Here is a 13,709-nt window from a genome sequence, read left to right on the forward strand (position 1 = left end):
AGATATTTAGAAGAAGAAAGCTTAAAAATTAGTTTTCTTTTTTAATTGGAAACTAAAAATTTAGAACTATTGTTCGGAATGGTAAGATGGTCTTTTTACTTAAGTATTATATGATATAAGTTTTAAATATGTGATGTGTCTAAATAATTTGACATGCCACATAGGTTTAAGGCCTAAAATTTTATGCCTTATTAAGGCCTAAAATCATTCTCCAAGAGGAAATTTGTTGGTTGGAGTTAGAGCACAAAATGTTTTTGAAGTTTGTGATTTTTGTTTTCCTACAATAGAAACACGTTGGAGATGCTCTTTATGTTAGACGAATTTGAGTGTTCAAATATATATATATATATACGGATTTTCTCAGCTGTGGACGTCCGCACCAATTTTTTGGTGCGGATTTCCATTTTTGCACCACTTTCCGATCGAATATCCTCATCTCCATCGTCTAGTATCTAGATAATATTGTGTAGATCATCTCTGTAAAATTTCAGCCAATTTGGTGATCGTTAAGGCCCTCAAACTCGAAAAACAAATGGACGGACTGAATTCTGTCAAGTTGTGTTCATACAAAAAAAACTCGAGTTTGAGGGCCTTAACGATCATCAAATTGGCTGAAATTTTGCAGAGATGATTTACACAATATTATCTAGATACTAGATGGTGGAGATGAGGAGATTCAATCGGAAAGTGGTGCAAAAATAGAAATCCGCACCAAAACCGTTGGTGCGGACATCCGTAGCCGAGAAGGGCTGTGTGTGTGTGTGTATGAGATGACCACTCAATTTCAATGAACCGAATTAGGAAGAGAATTTAGTATTTTAGTCTTAAAGACACAATTTCGGTGTGGTGTGTGGGTGACTATTTCAAACTTAAAATTGAAATCCAATTACCTAAGATGTTCAAGTGCTCATGGTTGTTTGATTTAGTTCGGTTCAATTTGGGCTCATTAAGGGGGATTTGTCTGTTTTAGCTCTATATATATTTGTACTTTTACTTGAGAGAAGTTCTTAATTATGGTAAACATAAATGCCACGTTAATTCAAAAATAATAATTGATCGGATGTACCGCCACGTGACACGCCTGCCTTAATTACCTATAAATATAAATCTCTCGACAAGAGAAATATAGAATTGGGCTGCAGTTTCATTTTTTTATTACTTTTGGACTTGGGGTCATTCCCTTTGGGCCATGGAATTGAAGCATTTTTCTTTGATCCATGGAATTGACGCATTTCTTTTGCACCCAAAAAAAGAAAGGAAAATGACAGAGAAAACTCTGTGCCTCTTTGCCCATTTCCACTGTGTTAATTGGTTAGTTATTTATGCCTTTGAATGAATGAGATCAGAGATGCCTCATTTTCAGAGTTGGTTTCCCTCTTTGAGTTTCTATTCAAACAATTAATGTCACTGTTTTATTTCTGAAATTTATGAATGAATGAACCCAACAACGGCAGTGAGTAAAAATAAATGAATACCTTATTAAGGCCCTGCCCTCTGCCCGCCAGTCCTAACTCAGACGACCGATCCATTCAGTAACTACTAGTACCTTAACCTCCTGTCGTCTCTGCCTTCTCTGCCTCTTCTACTTCTGCTCTCTGGGAATTCTGGCTTTCTGCTTCTGCCTGCGGTAAAAAAGTTTCCACTATACACAGTCTACAGTATACTTGCTGACCCTTGACTCATCGTTTTGCAGCAGGCAACTGCAACATTACTGAGTACTGTGCATCCTTGTTTATTACCCTTTTTACCACACATGTTAAAGATGCCATTCTTTTTCTTCTGTTTTTTTATGAGAAAGATGCCATTCTTTGCTCATAGTAGTATAGTACACAACAACACGTCTACACATGCACTGGAGACAGGCTAGGAATCTCCGGGTACATAATAATTCAGAATTACTTCTTCTTGTTCTTACTGTTTTACCTTTAACCTCTTACTTTGAAGCAATTTATATATCATGGTATTTCTTTATTTTTGATCTCATATGCTTCGTACTCACTCCCTTCACATCTTTTGTCTATACAATAACAAGTGGTACAAGTATTTTAACAAACATTTTGTGTGCTTAAAAAAAATAAAACAATGTATAGGGTTACGTACTAGATTACTTTGTCAACTTCTTGCAAACTTTTAAGATGCATTATAGTATTTTACGGCATTCTCTAGCTTGATCTCCTAAAATCACCAACAACCATTGTTTGGACTAAACAAGTAAACATGTTACATTAGTTTATAAATGACTACCATATTACAAGGAAGCTTGACCTTAACTATCAAGAGACTATGACCCAATATAACAATATCTATCTTTGGTTACACCATATATCTTTGCACCCATGAATCAAATTGACACAAAGCTGATTAGATGATCATCACAACTATCAAAAACTGATTGATCAGCCCTAAACCCTCTTGAAAATTTTGAAGTGGGAAGTCATTGGTTTAACTCGATCCTGTGTGAAGCTGAAACCTAATGCAAACAGTGACGTACTGATTGAGGAGCTTAAGTAAAACTTGGTCAAAACATCTATGCACGAAAGAGGAAGTGTGCCAGACCACACTGTGCACCATTTGAACAAGCTTGCTAGTTCATCAATTTTATCCTTGACTCTTTGTCCATACATTATTACTTAGCAAAGGAACAACAAAGGCAAGAGCTCAAACATACATGTGGGTCATGAAACTGTTGCCAGTCACATGCGTTGCTAAGTAGTGCAGCGCTAGCTGGTGCAAGAAGCAGGAGAAGAAGAAGAAGAAGAAGAAGAAGAAGAAGAAGAAGAAGCTAGGGGGCCAGGGATGCATGAGATTGTTATGTAGAAATGGAAAATGTGACATCTCAAACCAAGCCAGGGAAGACCAAGCCAAACTAGAATGCATACAATCGCCCACAGACTCTCTCTAGCTACCTCTACATGTGAAACTGTGTCATCATCATCTTCTTATTCATTATCTCTATCTATATATCTACTATCTAGCTGTCGTTTTGACTGCAAGATGAAACCAAAACCCAGTCACCACCCCCCCATATAATTCATTTGGCACCCTCTTCAATGTGCTTCGACTCCCACCACAATATATCATAATTTATATGCTTCGAGTGTCTGCTTCTCATTAGTTTAGTTTAATATCCAGTATATGATAGTGAGAGAAATGTAACTGGGTGCTCCATGCATAGATATTATGGACAGCTAGGGGAGAAGAACAGTGACTACTGCACAGATCATGAGCTAGATATCCGGGTTTTTAAAAGATTGCAAAGCATATATATGATTGAGATCAATGAATGTGTCTCTGTGTATTGTGTGTGGTGATAAAATAATAGAGGGTCGACCAATATCTATACTTGATATGAGATCATCATCATATGCATGATTATATATATCATAGATTTCCGGCAATAGAAAGCATATCATTGGTATTCCCTTTATGTTAATCAAGTTGCTAGCCTCCTGTCTATCTGTTAATGAAACTATCTTGAATAAGATAAAACATTGTAACTTTGATTTTCTACGTTTCTGAGAGTACTTGGTTTCTTTTATTTTGCAATAATTTCATGAGAAGAATAAATTTATGTACGACATTACTAAAATTTTAAAGACTAAACATAAACTTAAACAATAATGAATGTCTTCTTATGATATGAATTACCAAAAGTTACTCGATTTTCTTCATTAATAGAACAATTTAAAACCTAGTTTTGAAATTTGGATGATTTTTCAGGACATTTGGCTGTAAGTTATTTCAACTGCTCATATGTACGAATAAATATGGCTTTAGGGTTGAACTAGTTTTGCAGCTGGCATCGCATCTATATATATATATGTATCCCTTTTTTACTGGATTTGCCATTGAGCATATATTTACTTTACATGCAGCTTTAGGATACCTGCTCTATCAGATCATCCCAAAAACTGAAATATGCTTCTTTTGATAAAAAGAGGAGAGGAAAACAATGGATAAATGTGGCTGCCATTAGATATGCAGAGAAGAATCAAATGCAAGAGAACCCTACTGCTACTGCTTAGGGTTTCGGGTTTTCCAGTCGTTGGCCTTGAATTTGATTCTCTCTCTCTCTCTGTGCATAATATTCTAAAAACAAAACAATAACTTGCCAGATTTGCCAGATACTTTACTGATATCTCTCTACCCTCAAACCGATGATGTTTAATTTCTCTTCTGGCTTTCAAACCTGTACTCCTACAGTACGTACCTGTAAACCTGTCTCTCTTACACAAATCCGTCTCTAAAAACTTATAAAAAAAACACTGCACACGAATCTTTAATCCTTAAATCCATAAACCCTAATCAGGTTTATTAATCCAGATGCTCATGGGGTTCGAGTCAGACCCAGAATTTCCTGCTTAGTTAAATTATATTATGATCTGTGTCGTAATTGTCTCACGTCATTTTTGATCAAGTCGAGCAATATATATATATACAGTGTATATATATCGTATATATATGTAATATACCAAGAACAAAGAAAAATATATATGATTTTGGAACACAATCACGTGGAAGAACCCAGGAGACATACTTTTGGTAATCTGACAGATGCCCCCAGTTTTATTTTCACCAGAAAAGAAAGTGGACTGCCTGAGAAAATAAAAGTACGAAGTCAAAGTATATGTTTATAATTTTGGAGTGTATTGTTTGTATTTTTATGTATGTACTCAAGTACTTTTCTGTGCTAGTCCTCCTCAGCTTCAAGTTTCAGAGGCCGACGTTCTTCACTCATCATGCACCTTTCAGATTTGAATTATTAGTAGTCCCCATGTTGATGGAGCTGCAGGATTGAAGAGAGCATGGTTAACCTGCTGGCTTGCAATCCCAGTTTGTTCATTGTCGTTAGATTAGATTAAGAACTCCTCACATGGTTCTTTACTTTCGGTTTTTAGTATTATTGAGACAATCCGTCGACCACTTTATCGTTGATCTTGTTGCGAGACATTTATTCCGTACTCACCAACACTAGTAGCATTGTTAAAACGTTATCCAAACTGTTTTGATCGACATAACTCTATAGAAAATGACAATACATATAAGGTAGTTGAGAATATCAACAAGTGCACATTACAGTTTGAGTGATGATGATTGGTTACAATGTGGTCTCTGTAACCCCCTTGAATGCCTTCCTAGTTCCTACATGATGAAGCCAAAAAAATGATAATTTCACATGTTAAAAGCAAAATATAAGCTTTATTATGATGTACATTAAGCTGCAAAGGTAATATGAGCCTATACTGGTAATGGAGAAAGCAAGCAGGTGGAGATAAGTAGATGCCCTTGGACAGGACAGGACAGGGTTGAGGGACACAGGCCCTGGGGGCCTATTTACAAAGGTGGCAAAAGCAATGAAAGGTGTGAAAAAAGACAAAGGAAAAGACAGTTTTGGAATTTGAGAGTACACAAATATGTCAATTGAGACACCCCAACCACCCATCATGTTAGGATAGCTGGGAGCACCACCAACCCAACCCAACCCAACCCTCCTTTCGATATTTTGCTTCACTGAATTGACTTCACTACTATTCCTTTATTATTGTCCACCCAATTCAATTTTTTTCCTTTTTCAAAATGTGAGTTATAAATACCCCATAACAAACTGGCACAGCAAATCACTACATAAGTTTGTGAATTGCAACCCACAAACAGTGAAAGCTGTTGCTGATTATAAGGAAACCATAGCTGCTGGCTCCATTGAAGTTTATGGAGCTTTGGTTTGTGTCCCACAAACACTAAAGGAAGTTGCAGCTGAGGTTTTGAGATGCCAATTGGAGGTCCTGCTTTAAATGTATTGAGGGGGACCTTGAACTCTGAGGACAGTTGGAAATGGAGTGGAAGACACTAATGTCCTAGTACAGGGGCATGTGAACTCTTGGGTCCCCAGGACCCTTAGCTAGCTAAGACAGTGTCCCTAATTTCAAGGATATAATGACTGAATCATCAATCATACATCCCCAATTCTCATAGAGTTATTTGTTTTTTCAATTTTTTCCAGATATTCAAAATTATGTACTAACTGATAAGAAAGCATTGAATGTCTATACTCAAGTAACTACTGGCCAAGTGATTCAACAATCATCCACACTCATCAATTATTGTGCCAGTAGTTGATGGTGAAACTGCTGTGGCATTTACCAATCTCTTAGCCCAAAATGAAAATGCCGCTTTCTTTGGTCAATGATTCAAGCACTTGTTCCCATTGAATTTGGTGGTGAAAATGTTAGGGGCTTCTCCTGTCTAAGATTGTACATCGTCCACTCTTTGTCTCTCAATCAAGTCTGCTAGTTGGTATTTGGTAGCAAGCATTATGTCAAAATGAGCGTTAGCTTGATATGACACTATTGAACCGACATTTACTACTTGGGCACTATTTTCGGATAACCTCTTCGTTGAAAAGGGTAAGTTTTACCCTTGATCACCCTACTTAAGATTGTGTAAATTGTACCCACAACACAACAATTTTCCAGTCAAAGAACACAAATCCTTAGCTTAGAAATCCCTAATTTGGTGTGTTTTGTTCCATCAAATCACCTAAAATAAGCTGTTCAGCACTTGGTACTTTTATTACAGATGAATGAGCTTATTGGGGAAACCTCCACTCCCATATGGCAAAACGCCAAAACCAATTAAACGCTTAATTCACTGTCAAAAAATTTATTGCCTCTTTCCGTAATTTTTCTATTTCCCATTTTTGGTGAGGCACCTCACTGGATTGACCCTCTCAAATTGTTATGCAGCTCCTAATATCCAAAGCATTGCACTTTGGCTTTGGTTGTAGAGGAGCTTTCATGGAATCTCTTGACAAAGCCTAGACGTCATCACCATCAATAAGAGAGACTCGAAGAGTTTGGACCCAAGAGAGGCCCTATAGTCAGTCCAAACTTACCCAACAGACATTGTCACGAACGATGTGAGTGACCTATCACCACCTATGGATTCAATTCAATGTCATTTGTTTTGTGCTTAATAGAATAATATCGTAAGAGTGTTGATTATAGAATTTGAATTGAATTGATCTTCTGGGTAGATTTTTATTTGTGGATTTGTGGGTCTTTGAATAATTTACAGCAGCAGGTCACGTTCTGAGAGAGAGAGAGAGAGATAAGAAAACCAAAAACCCACAAAGCCAAAAAACCAAGCAAAACCCCAAAAAGGGCTCTGTTTTTCATATATACCCAACTCAACTCTCTCTCTATCTCTGTGTCCCTATATCTCTGTCTGAGCGGTGGGAGTGTCATTGTGTGTTGGAAGGGAAAGAGAGAGAGTGAAAACAGAGAGCAAAAAAAGGCAAAGAAGGGCAGAGCAGTAGTGAGTGTGGTCTCTCAACTCTCTGTGAGATAAACCTGCTGGGGACTTTTAGGAGTGAGAAAAGTGTGTGTTTTTTGAGTGAGAAAAGATAGAAGTGTCTTTGTGTGTGTAACTAGTGATATAAAAGAGAGATGCAGCAGCACCTGATGCAGATGCAGCCCATGATGGCAGGCTACTATCCCAACAGTGTCACTACTGATCACATTCAACAGGTCCTCTTCTTCTTCTTCTTCTTCTTCTCCTTCTTCTTCCTCTCTGCCTCGTTTTTCTGGGCACTTTTCTCTGTGTCCTTTGTTTATATGCACAAAGTTTATCTCTTTTCTCTAAAGCTTTGATCTTTGGTTGTGTGTATATATACGTGTATCAATGCTTCTTTATTATATTCTTTCGCTACACATACTCTGTAATAATCTTTGCTTGATCATGTTAATGGGGTTTTGTGTTTGGCTCTTGCATGTGTTCTGTTTGTTTAGCTTTGGCATACTATGTTCTACTATATTTGTGTTTATTTAGCTGGGTATCTTCAGTTTATTGATTCTCAGTCAAGTTTAAAGTTCAGTTTTTGAGGCCAAGAGGAAGTTCTAAAGTGCTATTTGAATGATGTTTCAATGGTTTTCATGAATCAGTGTATCTGTTGTGATGTACTTGTATGTTAGTACTTGTCTGTTGCTTTTGGTTTTGATGGTGTTATAAAATTTCTTTCTGGTGGATATAGAGTGGTCACAGAACTCTATCATTCATTTTGGGATGATTTTCCCCTTTTGCTCTTAGCTTTGTTTTTTTAATATTTTATGAGATATGGTGGCCTTTGCGGCTGAGTCTAGCATAAAGACTGGTGTTTTGATTTTATTAATTTTTTTTAAAAAAGGATTTGACTAGTTGGGACCTATTTTTTGGTGGAATTTGACAAGTTGTTAATAGTGAAGTAGTATTTGTACTTCACTGAAGTATGATTGCCCTGAAAAACCTTGATGGCATCCCTATGGACCACAAAGTAATTAGCTTCATTGTTGAAAATTGCATTTTATGTTATGTGGATCTGTTGAGTCCCTCCGTTTGATTTCAGTAATGTAGTAGGAACAAGTTGAAAATTCTGTTTGTTTCATAATTTGGGTGAGAAATCAGTAGACTGTGTACAGTACGATCTGTGATCTGTGTTTTGTGTGTGTATGTGATTATTATTAATTTAGGGTTTTGTGTTTTGTGTATCCGGCTGATGTTTTGGTCTAAAGTTCTATTGGAAATGTTATTATGAAAGACCAAATTAATTTCAGAAGGGCATTGAAATTGAGGTAAAAGAATACTCTTATTTTAAAAGGGAGCAATTAGCAGGATGTACAAGGACTCCTAAAACACTTCTAGAACTGTAATGTAAACTGTGAACTGCTTTAGAGATTAGCTTTTGGGCAAGTTCTTCTCTATGAGTTAGAGCCAAATCATCATATCCAACTGGTTAATATTAAACACATCCTCATCTTGGAATGATTCTGCTTTGTCATTGCTCTTTTTGACTTTGTGAATCATTCACCGAAAGACTCTTTTCCATATTTGGTTTCAGCTCAGAAGCGTGTACAGTTTTTTTGTCGATTGTGCAAGATCTTTTAGCAACTAATAGGAATTAGTGAACACAAATTTTTTGATCTTTGTCGGAGCTGCATTTGTAATTTGGGCCGTGTCGTGTGTTAACGGTCGTTAATCACATGTCAAAAATCTTGTTTGTAGTTTTTGTATCGCCACTGTACTAACTATACAGATCTTTGGCTCTGTCTCATGCTTAAGGCAAAGTGATTTACTCACATTCCTGAAACTGGTAATAACACATGTCCTAATTCCTTATATTGTCAGATAGTTGTCGATTTGTTGTCGTCTTTCGTATAAGTTAAGCAGCACCGTTGTCGCTATTAGCAAACAGTATCTTTTAATTCTATTGGTCCCCAGTCTTTCAAATTCATCATTTTCCAGTGTTTTGTAGCTACAGTTACTCTACACAAATGTTGATCTTCTGGGAGCTACATTTATAATTTGGGTCGTCGTGTGTTAAAGGTCATTAATCACATGTCAATAATCTTGTTTGTAGTTATTGTATTGCCAATGTACTATTAATACAGACCTTTGGCTCAAGTTCATGCTTAAGGGAAAATGATTTACTGACATTCCTTAAATGGATGAGTTTTTTTTTATTTCCTCTTGAGGAATGAAAATAATATTTCTCAAACTGGTAACAACGCATGTCCAAATTCCTTATATGAACTGCCATAACTGTGCCTCACAATTATAAGATAGTTGTTGACTCGTTGTCGTCTTCCTGATAAGTTGAGCAGCACCATTGTCGCTATTAGCAAACATTTTGATTCTATTGGTCCCCATTGTTTCAAATTCACCATTCTCCAGTGTTTTCTCGAGTACAGTTACTCTACAATAATTCTGAGTTGATGCGTATTGGTGATTTGGTTTTCAAGTGTGAAATCATCTGTGTAAAATTTGTTGGTTCCTCTGAAAACCTGTTTTGTATGAGTTGGTTTACAGTATGTTGTGCTAAAGATGCGTCTAGATCATTGACCTGTAATTTGGTTTCATTCTTCAAATCAACTTATGTTTTTCTTATATATTATTAAGGAATGTATTATTTTTCTTATATACCTCTCTTATTTATTATTTACATGTACACTATAACTTCAATTGTTCCTAAGCTCACTATGTATCACTGCAGTATTTGGACGAGAACAAGTCATTGATTCTGAAGATTGTTGAGAGCCAGAATTCAGGGAAATTGAGTGAATGTGCAGAGTGAGCATTTATTTCTTCTATTCTCCTAATTTGCAATTTATTAGCACCATGCAGTAAGTTCAACCCCCTAAAGCCTACGTTGTTGGATAACAATTTTGTGGGGTTGAAGATTTTAGTTTCTAGTAAAATCAGAATTCTTGTTTTGTAAGTTAGCTCTATTAGGCTTAGAGGTAAGAAAATACTTGTACTAGTTAAGGCCAGTCATATATCTGGGTGCAGCCTAGTAGTGCTCATAAACATGTGGCAATGTCCTGCCGAAGGCAGAGTTGTCTATTTGAAGTTCAGTGGCTAGAAATAAAACTAAATATGTTTAAAAGTTTACAGAAATGTTAGTGATTTCCTTGTGTGATTGTTACAGGAACCAAGCAAGGCTACAGCGAAATCTGATGTACCTTGCTGCCATTGCTGATTCCCAACCCCAACCTCCCACTATGCATCCTCAGGTACACACTGCATTTCACTATTGTAACTTTTGTAGACGTTTCTGACATGGAATGAAATAGTAGTCTGGTATAGTCCAGGCTTTCCATATCCATTGTCTACTGCAGTTTTGGTATTCTCTGCAGTAGGAAGCCAATTCCTTTATATTTGAGTTGTCTTTTTGTATGTTTTAATGTTAGTACCTCTGCATCTGCGGCATTTTGAAATCACTTTCACTCTACCCTATGTTCTGAAGTACAAGTGATAATGCTAGGCTAAAGTTTCTAAATTCTTTTGTTCCTAACAAAGTTTTGATTTTTATTTATTTTTGGATATTTCCCTGACGAAGTTTTTGCCACTCACAATTAATTAATGGCAGAACACTTTCACAAACACTCTGTCAAAGTTTATGATTCTCTGATGTTTCATTTCTTGAATGTTTAATAAAGTTCTTCCCTCACTTGAATTTATGCTGGGATAATCATGAGAAAAATAAAAACATTATGACCTGGTGGCCGAAATGCTAATTGATAAGGCAGAGAGATTTAAGGTTCTACCGTGTACAGCTATTTTTACAAGTCATAGACTCCCTGATTCTGTTCTGTGAATTCTTTGTAGTACCCTTCCGGTGGCATGATGCAACCAGGAGCAAGTTACATGCAGCAACAAGCAGCTCAACAGATGTCACCTCAATCTCTCATGGCTGCACGCAATTCCATGATGTACAACCAGCAGCCATTTTCAGCTATGCAACAGCAAGCCCTGCATAGCCAACTTGCCATGAGCTCTGGAGGAAGTGGGGGACTTCACATGCTCCAAAATGAGGCAAACAATGCAGGAGGCAGTGGACAACTTGGGGCTGGAGGATTTTCTGATTTTGGACGCGGAGAAGGCATGCATAGGAGGATGGGCAGTGGAAGTAAGCACGATCTTGGTTCTTCTGATGGTCGGGGTGGGAGCTCTGGAGGCCATGGTGGAGATGGGGGTGAGACTCTTTACTTGAAATCCGCTGATGATTAAGAAGTAAGGATCATGGACATAATGGTCTGCTAGCGTATGAACTTAGGGAAGTAGCTGAGGAAGATGAGCTTAGGTGCACAACAGATGACACTTTCTGCTTAAGGGATCTGTGTTTATGTTATGTGTGAACAATGGTGAGAGTTTATCCTCAAACCTTGCACTTTGTGCTTTTTAAGTGAGACAATGCGGTCATGGTAGTATATCATGTAAATTTGTTGGTTTAATTCTTTATCTGCTTTTACTTTTATGCTGAAGATAAGTCTGTGCAATAGAAACACTCATACAACTCACTGCCAAATGCCTTTGAAGGCAGTAATAATAAACCGAGTAAAAGATCATATATACTGTCGAAGTGAAAACAAAATCTTTAAAGTTTAAATCATGCATAACCATATGGAGATTCAGAAACGCAGAAGCTCTCTGAAACTTCCCTCCAGAACTTAATTTCATCAAACTGACCAAAAGCTACTACATGGTCATCTGAAAATTTCATCAGCTCATCGCCGTTTTGGGTTTTCATATCTGCTGGTTGTGAAGCTCTATGGCTAGAAACCCAGTTTGCTTGTTCACAATAGTCTGTCCCATGATCTGGAATTGTAGCATCAGAATTTTGGCCAGTGAGTTCCTGAACAATTGCTCTGAACTCTGAAGCATTGTTGGCTTGAACCATCATAGGGCTGGAAATATACTTGATCCTGATGGGTGTTTCAGCTTTGCTCCTCTTTCGCCTCTCAGTGCGCTGCTGACGGTTTTCGTGGTTTCTAAGTTGCTCCATTTGCTTAGATCTACTAAATGATTTGATGACCAAATTCTGTGCTGTGTGTATCCTCCTATGCACACAAGCTTTATATAGACGTTTGTTGATTAACGCATATGAGTAAATCAAAGATCAAGTTTCTGGAGGTTCTTGAATGAAATGGAAGCAACCAGGAAGGAACGGGGGAATGAAACAAATGTGGAAATTATAGCGCAAGGAATAGACTAAAAGAAAGTTGCTCCTAAGAGTCTCCATGCAGATAGATTATATACTGCTACTTTTTTTTTTTTTTTGCGCTCCATTATATTCCACAATGTCTGCCTAACTTAAGGACGGCGATCAGTTGGGTAGGATCAAGGAATTAAAATACCATATATGTACCTTTTTTCATTCTTCAACCCCGTAATTAGATAATAGGGATTCCCGGTCCCCGTCCCCGTCCCTTTTGGGGATTACGTTCCCATACCCGTCCCGATCCCCGTTAACAATTATGTAATAATTAATTTTTTAAAAAATAATTAGGAAATATAGAAATATGAAAATAAAATCAAAATACATATATAAATAAATTTATTGATTCAATCCAATAAAAACGAATACAAGTCTCGGTTAAAAATGAAGTTTCTATAAATATTAGAATCATAGTAAAAAAATATTACAAAAGATTTTACATAAATATCTATTTATAAATAATATCTATTAAAAAAATATAATAAATTGTATATAATAATATTTACATCCTAAATAGATGAGGATGGAGACGAATATCAAAATACCATACCCGCCCCGTATCCGATTCAAAAATCCGAATACTGAGGATCCTCATACCCGTTACCCGTTTATCCTCATATATCTCTTCCGTTAGGGTCGAATACCCATGGGTACCCTACCCGCTGGGGATTATTGCCATCCCTAGCCTAACTCTATTTTTATAGATTTTCTTAAATATATAACTTGATAATACAATAATGGAGACAATGATTGCTAGGTGTATAATATATTGACAGGGAAACAAATTGAGATACGTCTAAGTTTTAATACTATAACAGAGTACTGTATTTGAGCGCATCAATCTTTTATTTCTGTTTTGAGTACTGTGGTAGCTCATACTGATTAGTTTTAAATAGTAAGATCTGTAAACAATAATTAGTATATCCACCATTTTGCTGAACGGATATATAATCCAGTCAAACTTGCAGTCATTGTCAGAACACCAAAGATCTTCTAGTGCTAGAGAGAAAATCAAACATGTGTTCTTAAGCAACTACTGTCCCTAAACGCTTGAAGTTTTCCATGTAGTATGATTCGTAGATGAACAGAGAAACGATGGTTTGAAGGTTGCAACATCTTTGTGTTCAAACAAGATTTTGATAACATGTTTAGTCAGTGGCGAAAACATGATTTAAACCTT

The 13,709-nt window shown here is 36.7% G+C and overlaps 1 protein-coding gene across 1 annotated transcript; it reads left to right on the forward strand.

Moving 5' to 3' along the window:
* The first annotated feature begins 7,311 nt into the window (after window positions 1-7,311).
* Window positions 7,312-11,809, forward strand: LOC101309845 (GRF1-interacting factor 1-like). The gene is made up of 4 exons (XM_004302021.1): window positions 7,312-7,526; window positions 10,025-10,101; window positions 10,460-10,544; window positions 11,140-11,809. Exons 1-4 carry the CDS (start codon window positions 7,446-7,448, stop codon window positions 11,539-11,541), a joined length of 645 nt encoding a protein of 214 aa, XP_004302069.1. The 5' UTR covers window positions 7,312-7,445; the 3' UTR covers window positions 11,542-11,809.
* Window positions 11,810-13,709: the final 1,900 nt, after the last annotated feature.

Source organism: Fragaria vesca, linkage group LG6 (assembly GCF_000184155.1).
Source record: "Fragaria vesca subsp. vesca linkage group LG6, FraVesHawaii_1.0, whole genome shotgun sequence".
Lineage (NCBI taxonomy): Eukaryota > Viridiplantae > Streptophyta > Magnoliopsida > Rosales > Rosaceae > Fragaria > Fragaria vesca.